This window comes from Anthonomus grandis, chromosome 15 (assembly GCF_022605725.1).
Source record: "Anthonomus grandis grandis chromosome 15, icAntGran1.3, whole genome shotgun sequence".
In the NCBI taxonomy this organism is placed as follows: Eukaryota; Metazoa; Arthropoda; class Insecta; order Coleoptera; family Curculionidae; genus Anthonomus; species Anthonomus grandis.
In genome coordinates, this window is record NC_065560.1 from 15,483,152 (window position 1) to 15,497,995 (window position 14,844).

The following is a 14,844-nucleotide window of genomic DNA, read 5'->3' on the forward strand; positions in this document are numbered from 1 at the left end:
CATGCATAGAACTTGAGCATGCATAAAAAACGTTTTGTTTATTGCATTCATGGAAACTCAGTCACAGAGTCAATACAAATCAATAATGATGGCTGACGGTGAAAACATGGAGATTCAAAAGTATGATATTATAATATGTTTAAACCTTTCTAACGAAAAACTCGAAGCAGCGCTGCAATTATATTTAAACAACATTAAGACGTATTTTATTTTGTTAAAACATAAAAACAATAAAAAATCTTATTAGGTTTTCAGAAAGATGTCGAGCTACGGTATTCCGGTTAAAATCAAATCTTTTAATGTATGGATGCTATTCAAAACCTAGGCAACCTCAGGTTGAAAGAAATAAAGCTGCGAAATAACTGTTTTAGTTTGTGTTGAAGCAGGACCTCAAATTTCCTGTAGAAAAATAGAGGAAGAGGTAGGAGTTTCAAAAACAAAATTGCAAAAAATAAAAAAAATAAATTTAACCCTTATAAGGTAAAAATTGTTCGAGAATTGCATTCTGGCCCTCGACTTAAACGATTGGAATTTTCTTATTGGTTTTAAACCAGATTTAACGAAGATCTTGATTTTGAAAAAAAGGTTATAAGATCTGACGAATCCCGGATAAGCAGCAGCGGCATATTTAATAGACAAAATACAAGTCATTGGCATCAATAAAACTAACATATTACTTTTAAATGGTAGCAAAGAGGCCGATTTGGTTTTACTGTTTCATGTTTTGTATTAGGCACTAACATTATATATATATAATTTTTGAGGGTAGCTTTACTGACCAACGATACCTAAATATATTACAAAATAATATACCAGAGTTGCTGGAGGACATACCTTTGGCACAGCGATATCAGATATATTTCCAGCAAGATGAAGCACCCTCTTATAATTCAAGGGTAGTTAGAGAATATTTAAGTGCTCATTTTGGCACACACAATCAGATAGTCCCCGAGATCACTGAATTTAAGTATTTTAGACTTCTTTGTATGGTAATACATAAAAAATAAAATATATTATTGTATTCCGAAAAAGAAAAGTGCAACAATTTGACGCTAAAATATACAGGGTATTCAATTTGAAAAATACCAAGTTTGTGCGTAATCTGAAAAACAGTAAATCTAAAAAAGGTTAATACGCCACTGACTTAGATATAAAAATATCTATTATAAGCAGTTTTAATTCTTTTTCTATCTTATACAGGGCCTAAGAAATGATATTATCTCCAAAAGTGAACATTTTCATTTTCGCCTCGTATTTAAGGAACAAAAGTAGTTGGAATATTTCTTGTTGTGTCATGGTTTGTGGCTTTAAACGTTTTAGAAGAAAGTGATACAGGGTCGCGAAAATCGCAAAACTATATCTTAAAAAATGACAGAGATACCCTACAATCTCATCCCAAATGGGTCATTTCAAGAGAGTTATTTGGAGGTATGTAAGCTATAAACAATAACTATTTAATTATATTTTAGCTCCTATAATATCAACACAATACGGAATATTATTTATTTTCTCAACTGAGACGCTAAACTTATTCTTTATTGCCAACAATACTTATCCGCCGCGACCAACCGATATACAGAGTATCGAGAATCAAAGAGCTCCCTATTTATAATATCTGCATTTAACTAGGTTTCTGTAAATATGAGTATGTCAAATCCTGTGGTTAATACTGAACTACAAATGCATTTGGTTTCAAGTCACGTACATAACAGAATAATAAACAGAGTTTTAAGTAGAACATTCATATTAATTTTTTGGTATAAAAAACGATTTTCAACCCGTAATTTGACTAATTTAAGGAGTAGTGTCAAATTATGCGCTACTATTTCCAGGCTATCCAATAAACGTTCATTATAAGAGTTATGATCATATAAAGATCTTCGTTATTTTGAAGGTGTACTTTACAGAGAGTATGCCAAAGTAAGATGGATAGGTGGAACCTCTAATAACGTAGGTTACAATTAATTTTACATTACTACTGTAAATAATTATTTACAAATAATTAATTTTAATTGGCATAATTTTTTTGTTTGCTCTCTATAATCCAACTTTCCAAATTACCATAAAACAATACAATCGCTTTATTGTCAAAAAATTATAAATTTTGTAGACAAAGCTAATATAAATAAATAAATAAATAAACACATACAAGTAAACACATGAGTACACAAAAACACAAGACATTTAGATTTTATACAAAATAGGTACATGGTCAAATTACTTATACAACTAAATGTTTATAAAGTTAGAAGTTGATATTAAAAAGAATATAAAACAATACAAGAATGTAAATTAGGTAAAAGAAGTATACAAAATAAGTTGAAGTTAAATTAAGACTATTATCACAATATAGGTATAACTAATTCTAGGGATGGAGACTATAAAGTAAATAGGGCCAGTGTGTGTGTGGTATTTAAAAGGAAAGATTAAAAAAGTCTTATACTGTGTATAAAGCCTTTTCCAATAGTAAAGCTTTTAAGGCATGGCGAAAACAGGAAAACGTTGTCATAGATTTAATCGTAAAAGGAAGATGATTGTGCATTTTTTTTGCTCTATAGAGTATAGAAGTTTTTACTAATTCCGACCGTGGGCTTGGCAGATAAATATCATGCTCTGCTTTTCTAAGTGGATAGTTATGAGAAGGCCTCTTAACTATCCACTTAGAAAAGCTGACACATGCTTTCGGATTAAGCAAACAGATTCAAATATAAACAGTGAAGGAAGAGTTAATATTCTATGTTTTTTAAAGTATTCTTGGTAGTGAGCTGTACTGTTAAGTCCCAGTAAATAGCGTATCGCTCTCTTTTGCAACTTGAATACGCGCTCAAATTGAGTGGCGCAGCATGGCCAATGGAATGGCGTAACGAAGAAGTGACTCAAAAAAAGCAAAATAAAGTGATTTAGATGTTAAAAAACTTATTTCTTTGGAAATAGATCTTATGGCAAAACATGCTGAGCTTAACTTTGTGGATAAGGTGTCGATATGAGATTCCCATTTTAGAGAGCTGTCTAAAATTAGTCCCAAGAACTTGACAGATTCAACAATATCCAAACTGGTATTTTGTAGAGTAAAAGGTTGAATGGTACTTTTATATGATACAACCTTGGTTTTAAAGATATTAAGGCATAGAACATTGGAATCGCACCAGGACTTAATGGTGAGTAAATCGTAAATCCAAGTAAAGCTGGTATCGTCGGCGAACAGACAAATTTTGCCGCTGATATCCAGATTGGCCATGTCATTAATAAATAGGAGAAACAAAATAGGGCCCAAAACTGAACCTTGCGGCACACCACATTCAATTGGTTGGCATGAAGATGTTGTCGTATCAATCTTCACGAGTTGACTTCTGAAACTAAGATATGACTTAAACCATTTGAGAGAAGATCCTCTAAACCCATAGTGTTGCAGTTTGTTAATTAAAATATTATGATTAACACAATCAAATGCCTTTGAGAAATCGCAGAAAACTGTAGCTGTGGAGTGTTGATTGTTTAGGCTAAAATAAACACTATTTAGGAGCGAAAACATAGCATCACTGGTGCATTTATTTCTCAAAAATCCAAATTGATTCGGTGTTAGAATTCTATATTTAAGCAAAAATGACAAAACCCTTTCCTTAACCAGTCTTTCAACAATGTTAGATAAAGTTGGGAGAAGTGATATTGGGCGATCATTTGAAGCTTGATCTTTATCCCCTCCTTTATGCAGTGGAATAATAATTGCAGTCTTAAGGCAGCTTGGAAAGATTCCCCTCTGAAATGACATGTTAATTAGGTTCACCAAGTGACTTAAGGTGCAATCAGGCAGGTTTGCAAACATTTTGAGAGTTAGGCCATCTGTACCAGACGATGATTTATTTTTTATTTCGTTAATTGTACTTCGAAGGTCGGTGAATGATACAGGGGTGAAAAAGAAACTGTGCAGATTACCATTAAAAAGATACGAAAGTGGATCGTGAGAAGGTGATATGGTGGTCATTAGGTTCTTAGCCACATTTACAAAGTAATTGTTAAGGTCTTCCGGTGAAGTAGTGATAGTGCTAGGCGAGGAAGATTTATTTCTCAATTCGTTAACAATAGACCATGTTTCTTTAGACACATTACCAGAATCAGTAAGCCTTTTGTTATAATAGGCATCCTTTGCAGCGTTTATCACAAGACATTGTGATAAACTCTTCTGTATCGCCTGACGTAATTCTGGAAAACGTCGCGAAACGACGGAGAATTTTTTTAGATGCGATAATGAGCGCATGTTTTTTGCTAATATACGCAAGCCACAAGTAAACTCTAAACTCTAAAAGCAAACTTAAATTCGGCTTATTTTCTAGTGATAATACAAACTTATAATAGATGATCTCTCCACAGTTCTACTAATCCACATGATACTAGTTATTACTACAAAACGGCGCTTAAGACAGTAAGATCGATAATAAATATACGCCATTATAACTCTACACCTATAAACTAACAAAAACTAAAGTACTTGTTATGTTAGAATAGTACAACATTTAATAATAATAGTAATACATTTTAACAAAAAAATATGTATAAATAAAAAGTTTAACCTAAAAAATAAATTTTTTCCATTCCCACGTGTAGCCAAAAGGAACAGAAGCTTGTACCTACCCAAAATACAGATGACTATACCAAAAAAAGATAAATAAGATTTCACTGTGTCTAAGTAATAAGTCATTTTTGTAAACATACTTAAATTGTATCTGTCTAAGGACTTTCGTTTGATAAGTTGCTGTTAAAAAAACTCTTCTATTAAGGACGAATAAATACCCGAATGAAGTTTGTTTAGAGCTTATCTTTCTTGGTAAAGTTCAAGAAAACTGTAATACAATTCTGTATAATGATAAAATCAAATTTTCACTATTTTTATCTGATGGTTTGACATATACAGGGCGTCCCATAACTTAGCGGAGTTTATATTTATCCTTCGGTTGAAAACATTATGATTTGACCAAATTTGTCTAGTCGAAAATTGATAATAAGTGGTCTCCGTTAACTTCAATACACTTAGCTACCCGTTTATTGAAAGACTGCCTGATATTAAACAATATGTTCTTGTCTCGAAATAATTCTGCTACATTCTGGATTTTTTCCCATTGCTTTTCCCGAATATTGATTGTGTCTTGACAAACAACTGATTTTAAGTATCACCATATGGCAAAGTCTAGAGAGTTAAAGTCAGGGCTTCAAGGCGGTCAAGTTATTTGGCTCCCACGACCGATCCAAGGGTTAGCATATTCTTGATTAAGATATGGCGCCTTATGGTTATTATTTTTTATTTGGGTTAGTTTCGAGTAGCACTGCTAAGCTTGGTATGTCTTTTTGAAAAATTGATCTCTCAAGAAATGAAAAACTGAATTGAACAAATGCAAATCGTAAATAACATATATTTTTTTTATTCAGCCCACATTAAAAATTAAAGACGCAATTTTCTCGAAAACGGTCGTTCTGAGCGACTGGACAAAGGCATACCTTTTTAAAGTAATTATTCCGTCAAATCGGGAGATTCATTTCTTTATTTAATTTTTATTCTTTTTTTTGTTAGTATTTGATTAATTACATAAAATATACTATATTTAATATGAGCTCTTCTCCGTCGTGGTACTTATTGTTAATGTCTAAAGTTATGTATTCTATATTATAGATTCTACAATTAGTTATATATTACATTAAAATATATATTATATATTTTACAATTTCTTTAGTTCTTCTCTAAATCATTCTTCGCAACTTTTTATCGCGTTACAGTAAGACTTATTTTTTTGACCGAGAAGAGCCGCACGCATCACTAGTCCAATACTGCATTGATCTTGATTGATGAAAATTGGCAGCATTAGCATATGAACTACTGACCAAATAAGCCACTCTCAGATAAGTACACACTAGTGAATTATTTGAGGTTATAAGTGAAGGGTACAGGCAAAGAAGGTGTTATATCAATTTTTACAGAAAATTAGATTTTGGCGCCATATGATAGCCAGCAAGCTAAACTACTATTCTATAAATCAATCACGACTAAGAACGTGCTTAGTCAGGTTATAACAACATATTTTAATATTTCTAGTCAGGCTAAAAAGGTGGTAAGTCCGCGCGGTCCCGGCGAAAAAAGTGCTATGTCAAGTTTTACTGGTGGTCTGATGCAATCGAGTTACAGGACAACGTTAACTTTAAGCGTTTTGATTACTACGGTAATCTTGACCAGCTCTTCGGTCACGATTTTGGTCTATTTTTTTTTTTGGTTCTAGGATAAATAAAACACTCAGCATCTGAAGAACCTTGCCAGATCGCCTTTTAGAAAATAAAACGGTTTTACTTTTTGTTCATATGGATTTTAAGTTTTACTATTACAATATCAAGTTTAGTGTAGTTTGTGTTATAGTAGTATAGTGTAGTTGCTTGACAAAACACCTTCTTTGTCTTTAATAATTGCAATTTTGTAAAAAATGTTCTTTTACATTTTTTGAATTTGCTTTGTGACTTTTTATATTTAAGTCTCTAGAGGGTAATACTCCAATACATTATTAAAACAATTTATCACTTTTTATATTTTCCCAATAAACAAACACCATAGAGTATTAACCTTTGAAGCCGTTTTTCTCAAAACTTATTTTTTTGACATAGCACCTTCTTTGCCTGTACCCTTTAAGTGCCGTCACCCCGTAAAACCCAATAACCCTTTGGAAGTGAATTCGGAACAACAATCTTGAACTGAATACAACAACAGAAGCGACGGCAAGGCAGGCCACAATTTATTTTGGGCTGGTCCTAGCTGCCGATTTACATTTTATGCCTCTAATAATTTAAGCAAAGAAATACATTCCACCTTTTACATTTCTTTCACAGTAATTTTAATTGAAAAGTTCAGATTTTCATGAACAACACATATACACTGAGGCACAAAAAAGTTAGTAAGTAAACGTTTTTATCATCTCGGAGTGTTGCTGAGAGCGCTCTCTAAGATCTACAAAAAAAAATTACAATTGAATTCGAATTTGTCTTCCCCCAAAAACTGCAAATGTTTACGTCCTGTATCTTGGTTATTATCGATTTTCGAGCGAGAAGAATTTGGTCAAATCGTAATATTTTTGAGCGAAGAATACGCTCTTGCTCTGTGTCCATTAAGTTATGAGCGAATGTATATGCAAGTTCAAACGAAAGTATAAAACTACTATTATGAAGCATGAAGGACAGAATATATCAGTCTGGGATGTTCTTCTCGATCTATAGAAGAGCGATTCAAGTGCAGGGTAAAATAGATCTATTTCAATACAAAGATATTTTGGAAAATAGAGTGCTAGTATTTGCAAAAGAAGGCATGTCAACACTATACTATTTCAACAGTACAATAATCCTTAACATGAAGAGATAGATAAGTAGATATCTGTCTTAATTATATTATATTTATGTCGACGCCTTAATAAACTGCACAAACTTAAAAGTGTCGTTTTAAAGAAACTTTTCATTCTATTTCCCCACTATACATTATTACAAGTAGCTTAATTTTATTTAGAAAAAAGTAAGTCATAAAATATTTGTCTTGTAAGGAAATTTTGATAAATGCGTGATTTGTTGTGATCATTTCTCAAAATGCAACGAATTGCATTTTTGAAAGGTGCGTGGTCTGACTGTGACTCTATTGAAATGGCTCGGGTAGCGAGCTTTATACTCATCAGAAATCACCGCCTTGCCTTCACATTGGTGCAAAATCTGATTGAAAAGAAAAACGTGCAGTTTATCCTGGGATATAATGCAAACTCTCACATAGCCTGGGGTAGCACAAATATTAATCACAAAGATGAGTCTCTCTTCAACTATATACTTGGGGAGGGAATAACAATTAATTATACAGGCCCTGAGCCAACCTTTATGACTAACAGAAAAGAGGTACTCATCTAATTATCAGTTCAAATTATATCGGCAGCAAGATCAGGAACTGGGTGGTATCATCGAAGCCATCATGCTCAAATCATCGGCACAGTTGACTACAGGAATGTAAGAAGTACTGACTGGGGCGGATATAAATTGTCCCTACAGAGAAACTTGCTATCCTGTGACAAAACTATAAAGAATCATGATCAACTAAATTACATATGCGGACATTATAACAACTGGAAGCGATATCGTAGAGCGTTAATCGACTAAGCGACTCCAAAGTCATTGAAACGCCTCGCAGTACAAGGATCTACAAAGTGCTCCGAAGGGAACACGTGAATAAAATAGAAGAATAGCTGGCGTCGATTAAATGCCCCGATGGCACTTTCACACAAACCAGACGAGAGACGTTTGAGGTCCTGGCACAAACATTACCCCGGGCCCGAATTGCTTTATCACTTTAAAGAAAATGCTAGCCCAGAACCGCAGCGAACTCCAAGCTTACGCAGAAATATCATCAGTACTACAAGTGCTCAACATCATTCTACTACGGTGCGAAAGGGAGGAAATGTTCATTAACCCGCATAAAATCGTACTAGTGCCATTCACCAGAAAAAGGATTATGGGCGAATTCAAACCGTTAATCTTAAGAGGTGAAACTATCCAATTTGCGACGGAGGTGAAACGTGAGGTAAAAGGTGACGGTTTTGGGGTAACCCTAGGTAGGACGCTTAACTGGAACTCGCATCTTGACAAAACAATCAAGAAAACAAAACTGTCCCTATCGAACTATCGCAGAATATGCGGCAAAACCTGGGAAATGAATCCAGAATAGATGAAGGGGTTATACACACAGGTCATTAGACCCATGATGTTCTACGGCTCTGTGGGAAGTGGAGCAAAACAACGCAACTGGCCAAAATAGAACTTAACAGCCTTTAAAGGCAGGTCTCCTTGCTGATTATGGGAGCAATCAGAACCACCCCGATGCGCGACCGCCTCCATGAAAGTACTACTTGGACTGACCTCTTTGCACATTACGAACCACTTACAGGCCGTACCATGTCAATGGCATCTCGGCAAACAGAGTCATGAATGAAGTCAACTGAACTGGTTGAGAAGGTGTGCAATCATAGCACACTTGGAATGCTATCAGATCTAATGCCAATAAAAATATTAAACCCAATTTCATACTCGGTCCAAATACCAGATCGAGCGGACTGAAATCAGAAACGGATGGAGCTAGAGAAAGCGGACATCCAAAATATATTCAGACGGCCCCAAAAAAGAAACACTCATCAGCCTTTCAAGCGGAAGTACAGACCATTAAAATTTGTGCAAGAATGCTTAAGCAAATGCAACTTAAAAACAGAACCATCAAAATCTACAGCGATAGTCAGGCGGCTCTAAAAGCGCTAGAATTCTCTACCTGCATATCTACAGCAATATGGAGCTGCAGAAACGAGCTCGTACTGCTTGGCGAAAGGAACAATTACGCTAACATGGATACCGGGACACGCTGGGCTTACAGGAAATGAGGCGACTGACAACCTGGGAACTTAGCAGGATGTACTTAAAAGCCCTAATGGGATTGTATACCGACTACTGCAGAATGCGTCACCATATGAATAGGATTGGTTTGGCGGAAATCGAGAAAGACGAGACTGCAGAGCACATCCTATGCAGATGTGCGGCACTAGAGAGAAGCAGGCAGGCCATATTCGGCAATGCCTTACCTCAGACAGAAGATATCAAGAATGCTTCTCTCAATCAAATTATCTCACTTAAACTCCTAAAGAGGGCAGACCTGATTGGGGAAGTACAAAAATACGTAAGAGTGAGCCACAATAGACCTAGAGTCGCAGTGGAGGAACACCAGGTGCCCCACTCACAAGAAACCTAACCTTCTTTCACATTCGTCCCTCGTTCTTTTATGTTATTGAAAGAATTAATATTTTTTTATGATTTTGGAAAAAATAAGTATTTAAAAATCATCTGCAAAAAACTTTCTTTTTTAGAGAGGGACAATTTAAAAGTCCCATTGTCAAACGGCCTTTATACCTAATTCTTTTCGTCAACTGTAGGATTAGCTTTTTTCTTGATATTGCCGAGCGTCATCTGATGCTTTGTAAGGTGTCCAAATAGGGTATCAGCACTTTATTTGTGCATTTAATTTCAGACGTGGCAACGCCGCCACTTACGGTGGGAGTCAAAATGTAAACGGGTTCAAGGAATTTCAGTTGCAATGGAGCCGTTTACCGGAGAGCAACGCGCTTTTTGTGTACGTGCATTTTACCAAAACAATAATTCAATCGTGACTGCACGCCGCGCCGTCTATATCGCGCTCATTACCAACTACATGATATTCAATTATCACCTAGCCCTGATGTTCGGAAGTGAAGTCAGACGACTACTCTCAAAAGATCATCATTACATAACATTTTGACCGAAGACTTGCATCTGCATGCATATAAGATATAGGAAGGAGTTAGTGCAGGAATTAAAACCGAGGGATTACTATACACGGTTAGAATTTGTCAATGAAATGATGGAGCGATTCGTCGATTTCAATAACATTTTATTCAGTGATGAGGCTAATTTACATGAAAATAGCCACGTAAATAAGCAAAATTGCAGGTACTGGTCTGACGTTAATCCTCGCAGAAAACACGAACTTCCACTGCATAGCCCCAAAGTGGTCGTATGGGCTGCTATATCTGCTGATGGCATAATTGGGCCGTATTTTTTTGAAGATCAAAATGGACGGGCACTTACCGTTAATACCGAGCGGTATTGTGCAATGTTACAAGATTTTCTTGCACTATCTCTCCGACAGTTTTAAGATTTTAACTTAGAAACCTGGTTTCAGCAGGATGGTGCGACATGCCATACGTCAAATCGGGCAATCGAAGCCGTTCAACAATTATTCCCAAATATAGTCATTTCAAGAAGATGCAATTTTAACTGGCCTCCTAGGAGCCCGGATCTGTCTCCACTTGATTATTTCTTATGGGGCTAATTAAAGCAAAATATCCAGGAGCAAATAAGATTAATATCAAGGGAAATCTGTGGACGGGTTATCAATAATCTTCGTTCTCGATTTGAAGAGTGCATACAGCGCAACGGACACCATTTAGACAACATTGTTTTTGGTTCATAAATTTCCGTTGACTGTACATTCATTTGCCATAAATAAATGATCATAGAAATGTGGTGTATTTGGTTTATGCAAACATCACATTGCTGATACCCTTTTTGGACACCTTGTATAAGACAGGTAACACTATAATATAATCTTAAAATTTATTTTGTTTTAACTGTTAGTTATTATGTTAGTTAATAATAGTTATTTATGTAATAAGTAAAATTATCCTTTTTTTATGAATGGGAAGTTTTTCAATTGTTATGAATATTTGACAATTCCCATAAATAAAAAAAGGGGATTTTACACACGTTTAACATACAAAATTTTTTCTACTACCGAAGAAAACATTAAAAAAAAATTAAAATACGAAATTACTTTACGCACGGTAGTAAGAAAATATTATTTTTGGAACTCACATAAATGTGATTAATTTTTTTTGGATATTTTAGATGTATACCATACGCTAAAAAACTGAACTTAATCACAGTCCCTGATGAAATTCTTTTCAAAAATCGATTAAGTGAAGACTCACTTATCAAAGGTAAGGACTTAAAGAAACTCTCTGATTGCGTATACGAAATAGCCACGATAGCACATCAACACTTACAAAAGTCACGAAGTTTGATGGAAAAAGTGCCCAAAGAAGGAAGAATAGCTTTACTACCCGCCCAATCCGTTTCAATGTACTTGGACCGATTGCAAGCGTCAGATTACAACGTGTTGGATCCTCACTTACAGAGAAGGTCATGGGTCTTATTACCTAGAGTTTATTTTAATATGCTAAAAAATAGATATTAAACTTTCACTAAAAATGTTGTTGAAATATACGTTTAAATAAGTATAATTGTTTTATTAAATAGCTTAATGCAATATTCCTCGCATAAATTTTATGAATTTACATACGATTCATCCAAATTTGCTGAAACTGAAAAATTTCAATATTTATGTAATTGAACCACTGTCGTTTTTAATAAACATATTCAAAATGGCTGCTTTCCTAAATGTCTTAAAATTAGACAAATTAAACCTTTATATAAATCGGGAGAAACAGACCAAATAATAAATTTCAGACCAGTATCTTTGCTTTTTGCGTTTTTAAAAGTATTTAAAAAGTATTAAAAGAAATAATTGTGAAACTCAAGATGGAATAATTGACTTAGTTACACGCAAATAACTGACGCTCTAAATTCAAACGTAGCCTATGCATCTTTGTCGACCTTTCCAAGGCCTTTGATACGGTGTCTCACGATATTGTTATAGGCTAACTGGTGAAATATGGCCTAAGAGACAAAGTTTTAGAAAAGTTGCCAAAAGTTATTTGGCAAATAAATTGCAATTTTTGTAAAAATTGACGGTGAAGTAAGCAAAACAGAAAAATTACTGCATGTGAGTGCTTCAAGGTACGGTTTTAGGACCTTTGTTATTTAGCATTTACAGGGATAAATTTTTAAAATTAATTGCTGCCATTTCCTAGAGCGCAATTACATTGATTAAGTTGAAAAACTTAGTGGAAAATTAAATTCAATAATTAGAATTTTGGTTCTAAATTAATAAACATAAATTAAATTGTGAAAAAATAAATTAAATAATAATAATAAACGTCTTTTTTATTTAACGTAAAATGTGATTACCATAATTTACATAAATAAATGTTATTCCTATTATAGTTAACTATAACTGGCGAAGTCTAGCCTAGGGCTACTCAAACTTACCCCCGTTGGCACAATTTTCTTAAGAAACTAAGTATATAAAAAAATAAGCAGCTTTGTATTTTAGAGTTACATATCTACCAAATTCAAAACTTATTGCTAAAATAGAAAAAAAGACAAATGATTAATAATACACTCGGGCAAATATGAGAAAAGGAATTAGTAATGAATCAGATGATAATTTTCTATTTGTTTAATCGATTTATTAAGGTCTTTAACACATATTTCAATTTATTCATGGGATATACTTATACCAAAGTCTATAGATTTCAACTATATACTTTGTTACACTGTGCTTATACTATCAGGCAAATAGTTGTACAGCTTCAGTGGCGTCAGGCACACGACGTTGCTACGGGCCTGTGTTCCGTCGGATTCCTGGGCCCCTCTTAAATCGATATCAGTTTTAGGGTTTTTCAGAAATTATCGATGAAACATCGATCTTCCGAGCAATTTTGTATTCTATGGGAATAATTGATAAATTAGATAATCTCCCTTCTTCCGTGGTATTTCGTGGTATTTAAATTTTTAATTAGTTTTAATTTTGAAAAAGATCTTTCTGCCGAAACCACAAAAACTGGAATGGTAAGGAAAAGATAACATGCAGTTAAAATTTCACTGAAGCTGCTACAAGATGAAACATTTTCAAATAGGATAAATTGTAAAAGTTCATGTATTGTGTTCATTTTATTTAAATCTCCTTTAAAACTATTCCTGAATGACAGATGAGACGAAATTGCATCGGATATATCATCCGAATATTTTATGTACAATTCTTGACCCATCTGATATAATTCTATATTAGATACTGTGTTATTACATAAAACATCTGGAGATAAAGCACGGAAAGTCTTGTTAACTTCTTGCAATCCGGAGGTTCTATTTTTTAACTGAGCAATAATAATGTCTAGAGTTTTATAAAATATGTTTATTTTAAACCAGTTTTCATTTGACTCTATTTGAAAATTATTTTTTTGTCTCGTCAAAGAATTTTTTGAGCCTACAAATCCTTTTTTTTTTAAATTTTGTCTGTAAGCCCCATTCCGCAGCCAAATTACATGCTTCATTCTTTAATAAATTAAAATAAATTAAGTGATTTAATATTGTCATATGCAGTATTAAACATTTTTGATGCGTGTTGAATATTTTGCTGTTTGTTTTGTAATAGTTTTGAAATGGTATCAATATATTTTAAAATTTTGGTTTCGAGAGTTATTAAAAATACAGTTTCAAACATTTCTAGCCTTTTTTTAACGAATTGGCTTCATTAATCTCAGTTCTATTGGTAGAGATCAAAATAATTTTTGCCAAAGATTTTCTTGCCAAAGATCTCAGAGCCTCTAACGCATCGTGTCTTGATGACCAACGTGTAGGAGTTATTTTTTTTAAAACCTTTTCACTTTTATTAAGAGACAAATTAAACATGTTGCTTAAAAGTGCCCATCTTTTCATGCTATGGGCGAAAAATACATAAACACTTTCAATTAAAGCATAAAAATTTCGAATTTCCTCAACAGATGTAACTGAGTCATTGAGTATTAAATTTAAGTTATGAGCAGCACAATGTACAAATACTGCGTTAGGGGCCATTTTTGATATTTCTGCTTGAACACCTTTATATATACCACTCATATTTGCAGCTCCATCATACCCCTGACCACGAAGTTTTTCTAAAAGTAAATTGTTTTCCGTTAATATTTGTATGATTTTTTTACTTAAAACCTTTCCAGTTTGACTTTCAACTGGAAAAAATCCCAAGAACGATTCATTTATTACCACTTTTGATGAGTTTTTTTCATTGCACTGAACTGTGACATAACGAATAAAAACACTTAACTGATCAAGTTTTGCAACATCTTGTGTGGAATCTATTATTATTGAATAAAAAGGCGATTTTTTTATTTGTCCGCTTATTTCATTCTTTACAGCAGTACCCAACAACCCAATGATTTCATTTTGGTTACCAGGACTTAAATATGTAACAGATCTTTTTATCCTGTTTTCTAGTAAATTTTTTAACACTAAATTATATTTCGAAAGTAAATTAATTATAGACAAAAACAGTCCAGGATTTGAAGAGTCTAAACTTTCGTTATGTCC

General features: G+C 33.7%; 1 protein-coding gene across 1 annotated transcript in view; it reads left to right on the forward strand.

Moving 5' to 3' along the window:
* Window positions 1-11,879, forward strand: part of LOC126745359 (NADH dehydrogenase (ubiquinone) complex I, assembly factor 6-like) — a 145,350-nt gene extending 133,471 nt beyond the window's left edge. Inside the window, exon 4 of the mRNA XM_050453182.1 lies at window positions 11,485-11,879. Coding sequence (XP_050309139.1) covers window positions 11,485-11,833 — 349 coding nt within the window. The 3' untranslated portion in view covers window positions 11,834-11,879. The remainder of the gene's footprint in view (window positions 1-11,484) is intronic.
* Window positions 11,880-14,844: the final 2,965 nt, after the last annotated feature.